At 41.6% G+C, this 18,181-nt stretch overlaps 1 protein-coding gene across 1 annotated transcript in view; it reads right to left on the minus strand.

Moving 5' to 3' along the window:
• The window catches only part of LOC137321024 (kinesin-like protein KIF27), a 94,463-nt gene that overhangs the window by 3,530 nt on the left and 72,752 nt on the right, over positions 1 to 18,181 (minus strand). The window contains exons 15-18 of the mRNA XM_067983140.1: positions 17,072 to 17,287; positions 14,976 to 15,182; positions 12,804 to 13,002; positions 10,848 to 11,015 (exon numbers count right to left, since the gene is read on the minus strand). Coding sequence (XP_067839241.1) covers positions 10,848 to 11,015; positions 12,804 to 13,002; positions 14,976 to 15,182; positions 17,072 to 17,287 — 790 coding nt within the window. The remainder of the gene's footprint in view (positions 1 to 10,847; positions 11,016 to 12,803; positions 13,003 to 14,975; positions 15,183 to 17,071; positions 17,288 to 18,181) is intronic.

Below are 18,181 nucleotides of genomic sequence, written 5' to 3' on the forward strand. Positions count from 1 at the left end.
CAAAATTAAAGGCAAAGGAAACCCCATGTGCAGGTTTGAGACGACAACTGATCAGTCCTGATGAAAGTTCATCAGTCTGAAACATTAATTCTACCTGCCTCTCTCCACAGATGCTGCCTGACATGCTGAGCATTTCCAGTATTTTCTGTTTTTATTTCAGTTCTGATATTTGTTGTGCCAGGGCTATGCTGCACATCAGATGTCCCTACAATTGACGGTGCAACTCTGCATTTGGCTCTTCTCACTTCGTAGAGCCATTGCCAGGTGGATGTGACAATGCCTCCGGTGCCTGAATGTGGTGAATCGAACTGCTCCGGCTAACAATCACAATCGCATGCCATCTCCCATGCAGTATTATATAAAGCATGACATTCTGTGGTTGGGAAGCTTCTGAAGAACCATCCAGCATAATAGTTAGTCAGGCCTTTGCAAGTATCTGTGCCATCAGGCCTCCTGTCACAACTGGTTGGAGTCTCAGTCTGCATTAATCATTTGCCAAAGCGAGGTATGGTCACCTCTGTATGCAGATAACAGCAAGTGGGCACAGAGCACATCTTGGACATCATGATCCACCTGCTACCCTGTTGGGGGGTCCTTTTCTTCCCCACAGGGGAATTCCCTCACAGGGGGATTCCCATTGGGAAAACCATTGATGGCTGTAGTGGTGCTGTGAAACAAATAAAACAATTGGCACAAAAGCTCAAGAAAAACTATGTGCCATGAGAAAAAAAAAGATAAACACACCAGAAATGGCCTCCAAACAGCAAAAATTATTTTCTTTTTGTCCCTTTAAATTTACTTATCTGCCTTGCTCATAACCTGCCAATCCTGCATGCTCAGTTACAATTGACATTAATTATAACGGCACAGAGCATGAGAGAAGACACAGCAGGCCTCAGAATATGGTTCCACCGTAATTTACATCGTATTACATCGGTCCAACTGGTCTATGCCAGCGTTTATACTCCACACGAGCCTCCCACCTCCCTACTTCATCTAATCCAGTCAGCATACCCTTCTATTCCTTTCTCCTTTGTCTGCTTATCTGGCTTCCCCATAAATGGATCCATGCTATTTGCCTCAATTATTCCTTGTGGTAGCGTGTTCCACATTCTTACCACTCTTTGGTATAGAAGTTTCTCCTGAATTCCCTATTGGATTTATTAGTGACTCTCTTATATTAATGATCTCTAGTTTTGGATTCCCCGACAAGTAGAAACATTTTCTCTATGTCTACCCTATCAAACCCTTTCATTATCTTAAAGACCTCTATCAGGCCACCCTTCAGCCTTTTCTTTTTCTAGAGAAAAGAGCCCAGCCTGTTTAGTCTTTCCTGATAAGTATATCCGCTCAGTTCTGCTATCATCCTTGTGAATCTTTTTTGCACCATCTCCAATGCCTCTATATCTTTTTTAATATGGAGACTGGAGCCGTGCACAGTACTCGAAGTACTGGATTTGGATTTGGGAATCGAAAGTACAATTTCAAAATTTGTAGACGACACCAAATTGGGGGGTGTAGTTAATATAAAAGAAGAATGCGTCAAAATGCAAGAAGACACAATAAATTTGCAGAATGGGTGTGTAATTGGCAAATTAATTTCAATATAGATAAGTGTGAGGTGGTGCACTTTGGTAAGAAGAATAAGGAGGCCACAGACTGCTTGCATAATAAGAGTCTAAACGGGATCTAAGGGTACAGATACACAAATCATTAAAAGTAGCGACACAGGTTAATAAGGCCATAAAAAAGGCAAATCAAGCACTAGGGTTCATTTCTAGAGGGATAGAATTGAAAAGCAAAGAAGTTATGCTAAATTTGTACAGAACCTTGGTTAGACCACACTTGGAGTATTGTGCCCGGTTCTGGTCTCCATATTATATCAAGGATGTAGTGGCATTGGAGAAGGTGCAAAAAAGATTCACAAGGATGATACCAAAACTGAGAGGATATCCTTATCAGGAAAGGCTGAACAGGCTGGGGTTCTTTTCTCTAGAAAAGAGAAGGCTGAGGGGTGATCTGATAGAGGTCTTTATGATAACGATAGGGTAGACGTAGAGAAAACATCTCCACTTGTGTGGGAGTCCAAAACTAGGTTTGCCTATTTTATGGCCTTATTAACCTGCGTTGCTACTTTTAGTGATTTGTGTATCTGTACCCAGAGATCCCTTTGCTCTTCTACCCTTTTTAGACTCTTACTATCCAAGCAATATGTGGTTTCCTTATTCTTCCTACCAAATGCACCATCTCACACTTATGTATATTGAAATTCATGTCAATTACATGCCCATTCTGCAAGTTTATTAATTTCTTCTTGCATTTTGACGCATTCTTCCTTTGTATTAACTGCACCCCCCAATTTTGTGTCGTCCACAAATTTTGAAATTGTACTTCCGATTCCTGAGTCCAAATCGTTAATGTAAATTGTGAACAACAGTGGTCCCAGCACTGATACCTGTGGAACAGCACTTCCCACCTTTTGCTAGTCTGAGTAAATACCCTTAACCGCTACTCTCTGATTTCTGTTTTGTAGCCAATGGCGTCAGAGCACGACTCCACGTGCTCTGACCTTAGTCATGAGTCTACAATGCAGTACCTTATCGAAGGCCTTTGAAAATCAAAATATACTACATCTACTACATTACCCATATCTACTCTTTCTGTTACTTCTTCATACAATTTAGTAAGGCTGGTCAAGCATGACTATCCCTTCTGAAATCTATGCTGACTACTATATTTTTGTTTTCTAGATGTTTTTCTATTACATCTTTGAGTAAAGATTCCATTATCTTTCCTACCACTGACATTAAGCTAACTGGTCTATAGTTCCCTGGACTTGTTCCATCTGCCTTTTTAAGTATGGGATTAACATTAGCTGTCTGCCAGTCCTCTGGCACTATTCCCTTTTCTAATGAATTTTTACATATATGTGATAGTGCATCCGCTATCTCTTCTCTAATTTCTTTTAATATGCGCGGATACAATCCATCCTGACCTGGGGTTTTATTCTCTCTAAGTTTGATATTTTATAAATGATCTCCCCCCCACCCCCCTCCACCCCCTTTCTATCCGAAAATGTCTTTTTTTTTGTCATACCCACCTTGTTAGTCTCCCTAGTAAATACTGAGGCAAAGTAACTATTCAATATTTTTGCCATTTCGCAGTCACTATGTGTGAGTTTATCTTGTGCACTGATTAGTGGTCCTATCCCTATCCTGATTTTTCATTTGTTATTTAATTGTTTGTAGAATACATATTCCTTGATAATTTAATTTCGTAGTTCCTCTTTGCTTTCCTAATTATTTTTTTGACATCCTTCCGAACTTCTTCGTATTCCCTTTTGTCATGTACTTACAGTAAGCCTTCTTCTTTGGTTTCAATTTTACCCGTATCTTTTTATTCATCCATGGTGTTTCATTATTGGCTAGTTTTTTTTTTGAGGAATATATTTCTCCTGAACTGTTGATCACCGTTTTAAATATTTCCCACTGCTGTTCTATCTCTTTGTCTGTCAAAATGTTTTTCCAGTTTACCTTCCCTAGTTTCATTTTCATCCCCTCAAAATTAGCTTTTTTCCAATCTACTACTTTGTTCTTTCTCAATCATTATTTTAAACCTTACTATGTTATGATCACTATTGCCTAGATGTTCCCCATGGCTTACTTTTCTTATCTGCTCCAGTTCATTCCCCATTACTAAATCCAACAGTGATTCTTCCTCTCTTGTTGGGTTTCTCACATACTCTGAGAAAGGAGGCATATATACACACTATAAACACTCCATTCCCCTTTCCCTGCTTCTTCTTGCCAGTTTATTTGGGGGCAGTGGAAATCTCCCATGATTATTATTCAATGATTTTTACTCATTTCATAGATTTGCCTACGTTTCTTTCACCACTTCCCTTCCATGATTAGACAGTCTGTGGAATATGCCTATTAACGTGATTGATCCCTTCTTATCCTTTGTCTCAATCCAAATGGATTCTGTTTCTATCTTATTACTTATGTCTCTTATTTCTATTGTCATTACATTGTCTCTAATCAGTACAGCTACTTCATCTCCCCTTCTTCCTTCCCTTTCCTTTCTAAATACGTTATATCCTATTATATTATAATGAAACTCCCGCCTGCTACAAGCAGGAGCTGCCATCATCTGCCTCTTGCCTAGCTGGAAGTGCACATCATGTTCTACTGGGGAGGAGACCCAGTATTTGAGGTCCCAGCCTCTTTTTCCTTGTTGGAATGTCCCAAAAGCAAGTGCTAATGGGATGTTCTGATGAGGAAATCAGCCCCACTGTTTCTTGGGGAATTTATAGTGCAGCTAGTGCCGCTCTATACAGTAAACTAAAGTTATATATAGTTTCTATCTTCCATAACTACCAAGTAATTGTCACCATTATAACTGCTGGGTTTTCATATAGTTCACATAGGGGGCAAGCAACCTTGGACCTGGTCCTGTGTAATGAGCCAGGATTAATTAATAATGTCCTAGTTAAGGATCCCCTTGGAATGAGTGACTATAACAAGGTTACATTCCATATCCAATTAGAGGGTGAGAAGGTTGGTTCTCAAACAAGCGTACTGAGCTTGAATAAAGGAGACTATGATGGTATGAGAGCGGAATTGATTAAAGTGGACTGGGAAAATAGATTAAAGGGTAAGACGGTACATGAGCAGAGGTGTTCATTTAAGGAGTTATTTTACAACTTTCAAAAAATATATATTCCACTGAGGAAAAAAGGGTGTAAAAGAAATGACAGCCATCCATGGCTAAGTAAAGAAATTAAGGATAGTATCTGACTAAAAACAAGGACATATAAGGTAGCCAAACTTAGTGGGAGGATAGAAGATTGGGAAGTCTTCAAAAGACAGCAAAAAGTAACTAAAGGATTGATTAAGAAAGGGAAGATAGATTATGAAAATAAATTAGCAAAAAATATAAAAACAGATAGCAAGAGTTTCTACAGTTATATAAAAAGAAAAAGGGTGGCTAAGGCAAACGTAGGTCCCTTAGAGGATGAGACCGGGAAATTAATGGTGGGAAACATGGAGATGGCAAAAATGCTGAACAAATATTTTGTTTCAGTCTTTACGGTAGAGGACACTAAGAATATCCCAACACTGGACAAACAGGGGGCTCTGGGAGGGGGGGGGAAGGAGCTAAATACGATTAAAATCACTAAGGAATTGGTACTCAGTAAATTAATGGGACTCAAGGCGGATAAATCCCCTGGACCTGATGGCTTACATCCTAGGGTCTTGAGGGAAGTGGCAGTAGGGATTGTGGATGCTTTGGTAATAATTTTCCAAAATTCTCTGGATTTGGCAAAGGTCCCGGCAGATTGGAAAACTGCTAATGTAACACCCTTATTTAAAAAGGGTAGTAGGCAGAAGGCTGGAAATTATAGACCAGTTAGCCGAACATCTGTGGTGGGTAAAATTTTGGAGTCTATTATTAAGGAGACAGTAGCGGAACATTTGGATAAACATAATTTAATAGGACAAAGTCAGCATGGCTTTATGAAGGGGAAGTCATGTCTGAAAAATTTGCTTGAGTTCTTTGAGGATATAACGTACAGGGTGGATAAAGGGGAACCAGTGGACGTAGTGTATTTAGACTTCCAGAAGGCATTCGACAAGGTGCCACATAAAAGATTATTGCTCAAGATAAAGAATCACTGGATTGGGGGTAATATTCTGGCATGGGTGGAGGATTGGTTATCAAACAGGAAGCAGAGAGTTGGGATAAATGGTTCATTCTCGGACTGGCAACCAGTAGCCAGTGGTGTTCCGCAGGGGTCGGTGCTGGGTCCCCAACTCTTTACAATCTATATTAACGATTTAGAGGAGGAGACCGAGTGTAACATATCAAAGTTTGCAGATGATACAAAGATGGGAGGGAAAGTAGAGAGTGAGGAGGACATAAAAAACCTACAAGGGGATATAGACAGGCTGGGTGAGTGGGCAGAGATTTGGCAAATGCAATATAATATTGGAAAATGTGAGGTTATGCACTTTGGCAGGAAAAATCAGAGAGCAAGTTATTATCTTAATGGCGAGAAACTGGAAAGTACTGCAGTACAAAGGGATCTGGGGGTCCTAGTGCAAGAAAATCAAAAAGTTAGTATGCAGGTGCAGCAGGTGATCAAGAAGGCCAACGGAATGTTGGCTTTTATTGCTAGGGGGATAGAATATAAAAACAGGGAGGTATTGCTGCAGTTATATTTGGTATTGGTGAGACCGCACCTGGAATACTGCATACAGTTTTGGTCTCCATACTTAAGAAAAGACATACTTGCTCTCGAGGCAGTACAAAGAAGGTTCACTCGGTTAATCCCGGGGATGAGGGGGCGGACGTATGAGGAGAGGTTGAGTATATTGGGACTCTACTCATTGGAGTTCAGAAGAATGAGAGGCGATCTTATTGAAACATATAAGATTGTGAAGGGGCTTGATCGGGTGGATGCGGTAAGGATGTTCCCAAGGATGGGTGAAACTAGAACAAGGGGGCATAATCTTAGAATAAGGGGCTGCTCTTTCAAAACTGAGATGAGGAGAAACGTCTTCACTCAGAGGGTAGTAGGTCTGTGGAATTTGCTGCCCCAGGAAGCTGTGGAAGCTACATTATTAAATAAATTTAAAACAGAAATAGACAGTTTCCTAGAAGTAAAGGGAATTAGGGGTTACGGGGAGCGGGCAGGAAATTGGACATGAATTTAGATTTGAGGTTAGGATCAGATCAGCCATGATCTTATTGAATGGCGGAGCAGGCTCGAGGGGCCGATTGGCCTACTCCTGCTCCTATTTCTTATGTTCTTAATATAGGGCTAAATTCCATAATTTTGTTTTAAGGCAAAAAGCCTTTGCACATTACTGTGAGCAGATTTTGCAAGTCATAGTCCCTTACCTATTTCCCTATGAGAGGGTGGTGGCAATATTAATATGGTGCTTGAAGTACTCGAACAGAACTGTAACAAATTTTAGATATCACTATGAGTGCCCTCTGATACTAAACATCCCAGTGTAGGGTTGGTACTTTGGGTTAGAACACTGTCCTTTCAATCAATGGGGCTCCCGACTTAGGCACACCGTCACAACTCCACTGACAAGAGAGGCCCTATTGGAATTTTAGGGCCTTAATACGCGAGGATAAAAATAAATTTGATGATGAGTCAGGTATCCAAAACAGTCCTGGTGCCACATTTTCTTAAAAAACATTTCAACAGAGCTCCTCTATCCAGAAGGTAAATTGCTCTCATTAACATTTATGCAACTACCTGGGTCTCTGATGAAATTTCAACACACCAATGAGAGAGCACACCTGAAACAGATTCAAGTGAGCTCATGAATATTTCTTCAGTACTGATAAACAATGTTTTAGGAGCCAGTGATGGAGTAGGTTTGGAAGTCTCTTTCACAAGATGGCAAAGTTCAGTGACTGCATCCCAGATGAATCATAAGCACCCAAGACTTAGCTCCTCAGACATATCCAGAAACTATGGCATGGTCTAAACACAAGGTACACATAGTTCTATCGAGCCCTTCCCATGTTGCAGACGCACCGGCCTCTGCTCCTAGCTGAAAAATTCCTTTGCATCCTCCATCTCCCTAAGGGCAAGGGTAATTCCCAAATAGATGCCCATGGAATGCAGAAGGATATCAGGTGAAGTATTTTATATTGTAGGGGTATAAAGTTGAATTCAAACCAAACAAAGTAAACGTCCGATCCAAACAAAAATACAACTGTGCAATGCAAAGAAACAGAAAAAACACCAAAAATTGCAACTCCCAAATCTCTCCAAAAGGCCAGGCTTTTAAAAAGAACATCTTAGTCAGAAGATGTTCATGCAATTGAAAAAAAAATGAAGCTCCTACATTTCCTCAATTGCCAAAGTTGCCTCCAAAAAGCTTGGTTTCCAGCTTCATGCCAACCACTTTTTCCCCCCTCAACATCTCTACAAATCCCATGACTTACATACAGTTTCTATACCTGAAGGGGTTCTTCTGGCACCTGTCTTGTACTCCTGAACAGGATATATGAAAAAGTTTAATTTGATAGGGGACCTTTTCTCTGACTTTTAACTTTAGCCTCTTTTACATTTCACCTTCCTTGTCTCCATCATATTGTTGGCCCGGGGCTGCAGAAAACTACTGAGGTTAATTCGAAGTGCTAACAAAGACACTGACTTTTGAACTGAGGTGACCTGGAGTTCAGTCACTGGTCTGAACTGGCCAGAACCGGTTTGAATTCATTCCGCTTCTTAGAGGGACAAAGGAGCTTTGATGAGACACCAGGCCTTATTTAGAAAAGGAGTAATGAGGTGATGCTACCTAGCCCCTTGGAACAGAGCCAATCGGGGGATGACACCGACCACTCCAGCAACTTTAAGCCAACCGGAGAAGACAGCATCATTCGAAAAGACAGACTTGGGAATAAAACTGAAGAATTGCAGGCTTGGTCACAGAGTGTGTTTTTGAGGGAGACTCCGGAGACTAACCATTGTGGAAGTAGGGACCCTATGTCAGGTACGTAGAGACGACGTCGAGAGAGAGCGAATTGCCTGGCCAGCGTTATCTCTCCTTTCCGGGTGATATAATATCCTTTCTATTCTGTGACCACTCAGGGAGTGTTAGTCAGGGAAACCTAGTGGGTGTGCGTTTAAATCCTAGTTTGAGTATAAAACTGTATAACCTGCTGTAAACTGCATGCCTATTTCTAACTAGACGTATAAGCGGTATGTACGTGATCTAATAACGTTAATAAAGCGAATTGAGAATTAAGAGAGAATTGACTCTTCCTCTGTGTACTAAGCCAAAACCGTTAACCGGTGACTTCCGGTCAACAATATTATGGTTACTGTTCCTCTAAACTTTCCTCTTCTGTTCCACCTGAGCACAAAATGCACTGTACATTCTGCCTCCTCCCTATATCCTCACTGAATTGAAATCAATACTCAGCACACCATCCCCAGCTCTAAATAATTCCTCTTCAATACCTTAAAAGTACTTACCTTGTCTTCCCTTCCTCCTAGTTTCCTTCTGCAAATGGCAATTAATACTAGCTCAATTGCTAAATTTAAATCTGAGATAGATAGCTTTTTGGCAACCAAAGGTATTAAGGGATATGGGCCAAAAGCAGGTATATGGAGTTAGATCACAGATCAGCCATGATCTTATCAAATGGCGGAGCAGGCACGAGGGGCTGAATGGCCTACTCCTGTTCCTATGTTCCTAGTCTACAGGCCTTTAAAACCCAAGCTTGACATCACCTTAGCACTACTTCTCGAATTACCCTGTTTTCTCTGCTACTCTTTTCAACTATGGTGGTGTGCTGTATTATGAGCCTTGTTTCTCAATTATAAAAAAGTACAATGGAATATCAGAACTAGGTGACCTGGCTATCTTTTAAAACTAGCAGACCTATGAATTTTTAACACCAGCAGAAAATTAATTTTTTTCCTATCACTTTTTCTCTTTACTCACAATCACAGTCAAATGGGATGGAAGTTAACTGCTTTCTTACCCCAGAGCCAATATTGTTTCAACAAAAAGATTTGAAATATTGGGGCTGATTTCATTAGAACAGAGGAGATTATGGGGTGATTTGATGGAGGTGTTTAAAATTATGAAGGGATAGGACAGAATAGATTGAAACAGACTGTTTCCAGTGATTGAGGGGTCTATAATAAGGGGAGATAAACATAAGATTAAATATAAGAGAATTGGGACAGAGCACAGGAGAAACATTTTTTTTTTACAGAGGGCTGTGAGGCAGTAGAATGCATTATCAGAGTTAGTGATTGAAGCAGAGACAATGTCAATATTTAAGAATAGGTTAGCTAGGTGGTTGAAGGAAAAGGGAACAAAGGGATACAGGCACAGGGCAGGCATATGGACCTTAAGACCATAAGACCATAAGAGATAGGAGCAGAAGTAGGCCATTCGGCCCCTCGAGCCTGCTCCGCCATTTAATGAGATCATGGCTGATCTGATTTTTACCTCAGCTCCACTTTCCCGCCTTTTCCCCATATCCTTTGACTCCCTTGCTGATCAAAAATTTGTCTAACTCAGCCTTGAATGTATTCAATGACTCAGCCTCCACAGCTTTTTGGGGTAAAGAATTCCAAAGATTCATGATCCTCTGGGAGAAGAAATTCCTCCTCATTTCCGTCTTAAACGGGCGACCCCTTATTCTGAGACTATGCCCCCTAGTTTTAAATTCCCCCATGAGGGGTAACATCCTCTCAGCATCTACCCTATCGAGTCCCCTCAGAATCTTGTATGTTTCAATAAGATCTCCTCTCATTCTTCTAAACTCCAATGAGTATAGACCCAACCTGTTCAATCTTTCCTCATAAGACAACCCTTCCATACCCGGAATCAACCTAGTATGGGATTAGGATTACTGCTCATCAAGAGGATAAACACCAACACGGACTGGTTGGGCCAGCTGACATCAGTTTACCAACATTTTAAGATCAAGATTTAATTTTCTTTTAAAAGCAAGAGCCAAGAGGTGATAGTGATGTAGCACATTGGGGCTCCAGAATTCTCATACAGTAAGCTTCTGACTTCTGCTATGTTATCGTGGAGAAACACTGAGAAAAGTCGAAACACCGCCACAGGGAGGAAAAATCAGAGAAATAGACATTCTTAGGCAATTTTCACTCATCTCCAGCAACTAGTTCTAGATTACCACTGGAGAAAGCCTGTGAGCCGATGATCTACAAACTCTCTCAACTGGGGTAAATGCATGGAGAAAGGAGATTTAGTGGAAAATAAGAAAAATAAATAGCTTACAAGAAAAATAATTGGAAGCATGAATGATAAAGCAGTTAAGTTAATTACTTCTTGAAGCTGCCACTTGCTGGTTCTGGTTTAGGGATTCAACCAACTCCCGCAGTTTCTTCTTCAGTTCTCTGCTTGTTTTTTTATAGAAGTACAGGTCCTTCTCCAGCTGTTGGATCTTCGACTCATGTGCCTTAATACCATCTGCAAGTTCCTCACCACTTTTGTCTGAAAGAACATAGAATTTTATTTTCTATCTATTTTGACACCTTCCTCACAAAATGTACCTCAAACAGTTTCCTATCATACTCTGGAAGTGATATCAGAATATATGAGTTGTTATTTGTATTCACAGCATTTTGACAAGTTATTTTTGTGTGTTTTTTGGATGCAACTAAAGACAACCGTGCTGGGGGTGATGTCAGCTGAAATACTAGAATATTCAACCCCTGAACCAGGAGTCCCAAGTTCACGAAGTGGGAGTAGTCTGAGACGCTAAACAAGAAAGAAATATTGGGCGTAAAAGGCCTAAAATATAACTGCCATCATGATAAAATAGAGAGTACAAAAATAATACCTGAAAAATATTTAAGATTGTTCCCATCTTAGGGCCTGAAATTCCACTTGGGTTGCTCCATTATCAGAAAAGTGGTAGAGTAGGCCACAAGTCCGCTTGAGTGGAAAGGCCCAGACCCCGTACCGAATGACAGGGCTGGGGTCATTTGCACATACGAGACATCACATCAATAAGAGAACCTCTGCGAGGCCCGCCCTGAACCGCCGGCTGGAATGTTGCCATGCCACTCCGACAGAGAAGAAGAGGCCGAGGTAGAGCCCGAGAAATTAGATAATTTCCTCTTTAGCTCCAACTGGAACTAGTGGGGCCATTTTTGAGGTTAATCATTCCCGATCTTTGATCGATTATCTCTTGCTGTAAAGATCCTTTCTTGGGAGCATCAAGGAACCCATGTTAACTCTCAGCTGATGACAATTCTGAAGAGGCCTAACAAGGGCATAATGCGTGAAGTTCCCTTAGTAGCCTAGGAACTCCCCAGACGCTCCCATGATGTAGGCAGGGTATGTGTAACACTTGCCCATACCCTGCCCTCATCAGAATTTCTCATAAGGGGTCTAATGGAGTGAAATCTCGGCGGAATGAGATCCCACCCCAATTTCCAGTCCCCTGACCCGAGATCTGCCACACTTATGCCTTGGCCTCAATTGCAATTTCAGGGCCTTATTTTTCTTTTCATTGTTTTCTTCCCTTCCAATATTTATTGATTTTGGTTTTCTTTCTCCCCCACCAATTTTCTCCACTCTCCCACTCCTCTTCTGAGGCATTTTCCTGGAAATTCTGTGGGGGTTCCTTTGATCTCCCACCATAATTTCAGCAGAAACCCCAAAGAAAAGGGTGGGAAGGGGTGAAGGGTGAGAAAAGTGTCAGCTGAGAATGGGAGAGAGCAGGATACAAGGTTTGAACAGAAATGAACAGAATAAGGAAAAGAGAAGGGTAATGATGGGAGTGAGAAGGTTGGTAGAAAGGGGAAAAGTAGGGAAAACACAAGTGATTGTAGGAGGGGATGGGAAGAAGACCATAGAGCCACATTTACCCGCACAGCCCCCGCCCCAAATGCAGCCGGCAGCCATTGGTGGCTCCTTTCCCTGCCACACCACCTCCCATCTAAAAGAAAGAAAAGGAGAAAACAGCCGAGACAGAAGCACAAGAGGACAAAGAAGCAAAACAGAGTTAAGAGGAGAAGCAGGAGAAAAGAAGAACAGAGAGAGAGAGAAAGAGAAAGAGAGAGGAATCGACACGAAGACAGCAGAGACAGATATGAGAGACCATATTCTCTGACTGTGTGCAACGCCACAGGAAATCAGCTATAACTAATGAAACATACACCAGTGTGCCTGGAAACGTGTGAACCGTCAGCATAATTACACACTGCCTGATTATAACACTGTACAGATGGTGCAAGTACAATGACAGCATTTGAACAGCATACACCCAATTACCTTTAAAGTACTCTAATACCAGCTGCATCTTCTGTTCATGCTCCTTCTGTTGCATTGTCAGACGTCTGTCTATCTCCATTGATAAACGCTCCACTGCAGATTCTAATTCATGGACCACATTCTCATGTTCGGTTATCTTCACAGACATTTCTGCGCACTGCACTTGCAAGTTGCGTTCAGTCTCACGCAGGCTAATCACCTACCAAAATTTTTAAAACGCACATTACCGTACCATGTGTATGCTAAAAGCCTAGCTGATAACGACAAAGTGATTCGTAGCTTGTTTTGGGATCGATGCCACCAAAGAACTGCTACTATCTACCTAAAGTCTCAGAAATTCAATTTCTTTTAATGTGTTCCCTGTTTTGTCAGAGGGATAATATAATAAACTTTGTATTTATCATAATTATTTTCTAACCTCTTTTGTGCCCAGTGCAATTTGCTGATCTTTTTCTCCCAGTGTAAACAATAAAAATTCAGAAAACATGTTTTTATTTTGATAAAATGTCTCTTCGTTACGGTTAGCCAAAGTACATAATATTCACTGCGTATATTGACAGGTTCATGTCACGCTACACGTAACCCCACCAGCGAACAAATGTTATCTGTTTTTAATATAACGGGTCATTTGCTGTCTTTTCTATGTTTCTGCCTCTCTCTCTCTTTTTTTTTGGTGGTTTGTATATTCGGTGGCCTTTCAGGTAACACCTCTCTGTCTGCACACTGGTTGCCTTGGCAACGGGCAGTTGGAAAGACTATCTGTAATCACCAGGAATTGTTCTGTGATTTATAAATGCGAAGGGTTCGAGGATTTCATTTCCACAACATTCACCTGAGGAAGGAGGAAGCCTCCGAAAGCTTGTGAATTTCAAATAAAATTGTTGGACTATAACTTGGTGTTGTAAAATTGTTTACAATTGTCAACCCCAGTCCATCACCGGCATCTCCACATCATATATTGACAGGGAATGAGAACTTCCTCTTTCGCTGGCGTGCATACATGGGACTCTGACTTTACCGCGCACGCGCAATGTAGGTCACCACCGTGCTGGGCCCTCCTTGCTGCCGTTCACTAAAAGCGCGGCATGGAGCCCGAGCACTAAAAATGCAGCTGATGCAGGTAGCCATAAGGAGGGAGGGAGGGAGGGAGGGAGGGAGGGAGGGAGGGAGGGAGGGAGGGAGGGGAGCTGAGCTCGGGGATAGTAGGAGGCCAGGGTGGGAAGCAGGAGCACGGGTGGGGGGAGGGAAGCAGGAGCACGGGTGGGGGGAGGGAAGCAGGAGCAGCAGCCTGTTTTGGGGGGGGGGGGGGGGGGGTGGGTGGAGAGCAGGAGCACGGGGGTAGGGGGAAAGCAGGAGTCCCGGGGGGAGCAGAGCACGAGGCGGAGGCGGGGGCGGGGGGGGGGGGGGTGCGGAGAAAGAGAATGTGATCCAGGTCTGGGGGAGGGGGCGAGAGGGAAAACGTGGTCCAGACAAGGAGATGGATCACGTTCTCCTCAACCCACACTCCCCCCACCCCACTTAGACCTGGATCACGCTCTCCCTCTCCCTCCCCGGTTAGACCTGGATCACGCTCTCCCTCTCCCTCCCCGGTTAGACCCGGATCACGCTCTCCCTCTCCCTCCCCGGTTAGACCTGGATCACGCTCTCCCTCTCCCTCCCCGGTTAGACCTGGATCACGCTCTCCCTCTCCCTCCCCGGTTAGACCTGGATCACGCTCTCCCTCTCCCTCCCCGGTTAGACCTGGATCACGCTTGAGCACGAATGGCAGCGAGTTGATTTCTCGGTGCATGCGCAGCAAGTGACGTCATCAGATGGCCAAAATCCGGAAGTTAGGACTCGGTAGTGTTAGTGCTGTCTGTTCTCTGAACTCAGTAGTATGAACGCTGTGCCTTGTCTGAACTCTATAGCCTGCCTGACAATGACTGGATCAAATTACACATTGTCCTCTCACTTCCTGGCGGTGAGAATAAGGAATTGGGTACTTGCAACAAATGGTGTAAATAAATGCAGCCCATAATATTGGATTGGCTTGGTCCTGCTTTTCATGACCTATTTTAATCTACATTTTCATACTAGGACACAAAATGTCACCAATTAAATGCTATTTATGATCTAATATATATCATATTTGAGCTTTTGGGACCGATGTATTGCTGGAAAGTAGGGCTTTACCTTATTAAAATATCTGCAGAGAAGGACTCTTGTCTCAGCAGCCGATAAAGCACCCAGTCTAAACATAACGTTAGCCTCATTTTGGGCAAGGCTGCCGTCTGAGGCTCTCAACGAATGCTGGCGACAATGAATGGTTTCATTTTTGTATTCTATAGCTGCATCCAGAGCTTCGATACCTTCCTCCAATTGGAAAAGAATTCGCTCCTCCTGAGAAATAAAACAGATGAGATTACATAATGAATGTTTACAAGCCTCACTCCTGCTGGGTTATCTTAGTTATCACAACCTGAAAGGGTGGTGGACGCAGATTCAATAGTAACTTTCAAAAGGGAATTGGATGAATACTTGAAAAGGAAAAATTTGTAGGGCTATGGGGAAAGAGCAGGAGAGTGGGACTAATTGGATAGCTCTTTCAAAGAGCCGGCACAGGCACGATGGGCCAAATGGCCTACTTCTGTGCTGTAAGATTCAATGATTTGGTAACTTTTTTCTACCTCTCCTTTGATTCATCAATTTAATCCTTTATTTACTAAAATGCGATTTAATTTCAATTTCTACTTCCAATTCATCTACAAGTTTTACATTTTTGTGCCATTTCAGGTTCTTTACACTGAGTGTGATGCACGGTCAGGCTACCCGAGCTACACTGCTGGCTGTGCCTTGCATTGAGTACAACTACAAAGAACTCTGTATATATGTGCAAGTGCAGGGCTCCACTCCATGGGTGGTTAATTTTAATGTTACGTGAGAGGAGTTGGGGACATTCCTTCTCACAACACTAAAAGCATTTCATACCAAGCTTAGAAAGTTCCCACAAGGTTCAATACACAGTCTGGACACTTCTAAAATGTAGCTTTACACTGAGCCGAGTTCACTGTTGCATTGTAACATGTCCACTATGTTCAAAATGATGTATCTGGATTAATTAGATTGTAGATTTCTTTTACTTATTGTTTGTATGGAGATATTACTGTATTGAAAGAGTGCAATAAACAGTTTAAGAAATTATAAGATTAGGTTCAGAAACAGGAACTAGGTGACATGACAAGATGGGTAGGCTGTAAGTTTACGATTCTTTTATGAACCGTGAGATGGGAGCCTTGGTGTTACTCTCCAGTATTTGTTATTTGTCATAGGTATGTCGTTTCTTTTTGATGTGGGGTTTTTGTTTTGCTTTCATTCTGACAGCAGCTATCAATAAAGTAACAGTTCTCCATGTCACTGATTGATGTTTGAAAAAGAGGATTAAAATGATTGTGACATTTTTACAGCATGCCTATTGAAAACAATCTCCAGGTAATTACCAGAAAAATCTACGTTTATTGAATATGTGCTTATACCTCAGTGCAAGTGCCATGTTGCTATCAATTCAGTTGTGGTGTCAAAATATAGCAATGCCTAGTAATGTTCTCATACGATCTGGCTAAGGTTGCTGGCAATTTTTGCTGTCTCCAGTGAGTTTCGTCTCAATATTTTCTCTCTCTCTACAAGTTCACAACTTAAGTCAGAAACATGCTCCAGCTAGTCTTGTACGTACTGAATATCTCTATTAAAATTTTACAGCTCCACACATTCCCTGTCAACTTTTCCATTATAAATTCCTATGTCCACATTTGTAATGGAAAATACCTTTGTAAAATTACAGCGCCACAAGTGGCAGGAGGGTGTAATTATAATATGGCAAGTTTACATAGAGAGTTCCCATTATAAATGTCAACATAGGAATTTATAATGGAAATATAAAAATAAGGACAGATGTATGACCATAAAATGAGGGCTGAACCATGCTTGTGCATCCTGGACCAATTATCCCCCGCCCTCTAACTGTGCTTCACTTGAAAACTTTACTTAGTCTTGACTTCCTATGTGTAATGTCATGGGAAATCAATTAATATGAAATGAAAAATACATAGCAGTGTATTTCAAGGCTGTAACACATCGAGGAATTCAGAGGACTTTTTCATGGCTGTGCTCATGGCTACATCAGTTGAAATTCCCAGTGTGTTACTGACTTTAACAAACATCCAAACAGCTATTATTTTAGATATGTAATAAGCAAGATTTTATCAAAAATAAACAAATATAAATGATTATACCTCAGGGGACAGAACATTTCCAAGCTCTAGTTTCTCATCCAGACAGTGCCTTCTTTTCAGCAGTTGAACTCGTTCCTGTTGAAGTACTTGTATCTCTTCTGAAATGGTTTTCCTTTCCTCTGTGGTGCTGTTCTGAAGTTGAATGCTTTTGTCTGATAATTCCTTTTCTATTGTGTTTAAACGAGTGGATACATTTAAAATGTCTTTGTTTAAGGCCTGAAAATAAATGATCAATACTGATTTGTAGTAGTATTGTAGCCAGGAGCTGCTAGAACACTAGTTGATGCAACAAACTAATTAATTTTATGTGATTTTATTCTGAAATTTATAAAATAATGAAAGGTTTGACATTTTAATTTTATTTCAAGGCAGGGGTATTTCAATAAGATAATTTCAAAGATAATCCTGAACAACTATCCAAAACAGAATCTTTAATTTGAAGTCCAGTGACTATAGCTGTATCAGAACCACAACATCATCTTGTCAAGTAATATGTCTTCCACTAGTCTTCGAAGATTTTATTTCAATCTACTAAAAGGAATAAGATATTTTTTGGCTCTTTTCATAGATTTCAGGTGTCTTGTGACTAAGTGTAGTTAGATAATCTGTTCCTAGGCCTTTTCTATGCTTCTCCTAATCTGGAGATGTGCAAAAGCAAGCTGAAAAGACTCGCCCACCAACTTCCCTCCCTCTTTGGGAAGAAGCCTGTGCTCAAGGTCTCCCCAATGGCATGACTAAGATCAAGAAGTGAGAGTGAAAAGCAGCATGGTGATAGTGCATTGGAACACAAATGTGCTGTCTCACGGTACTGGTGTGGCATTAGTCAATCCTCCACATAGCTGTGCTTCTGATCTCACCGTTATACTATAGGGTGGTGACAAGTGTAAGCCAACTGGAGGAGGGGGCAGGGAAAGAAAATCAGAGCTTTAGTGGTTTCTGTACCACTCTTGTGCATCTCTTAGCAGGTGGCTTGGATTTTTACCAATATCTATCAACCTGCAATGTGGTGCTTGGGATGGGAGTGTGGTTTTCTGTAGAACGAGCACATCAACTGATTCTGCTGCCTGAAGAATCTTGCATGCTTTTCTCAGCAGTGCAGTTTAATGTTGG

This window comes from Heptranchias perlo, chromosome 4 (genome assembly GCF_035084215.1).
Source record: "Heptranchias perlo isolate sHepPer1 chromosome 4, sHepPer1.hap1, whole genome shotgun sequence".
NCBI lineage: Eukaryota > Metazoa > Chordata > Chondrichthyes > Hexanchiformes > Hexanchidae > Heptranchias > Heptranchias perlo.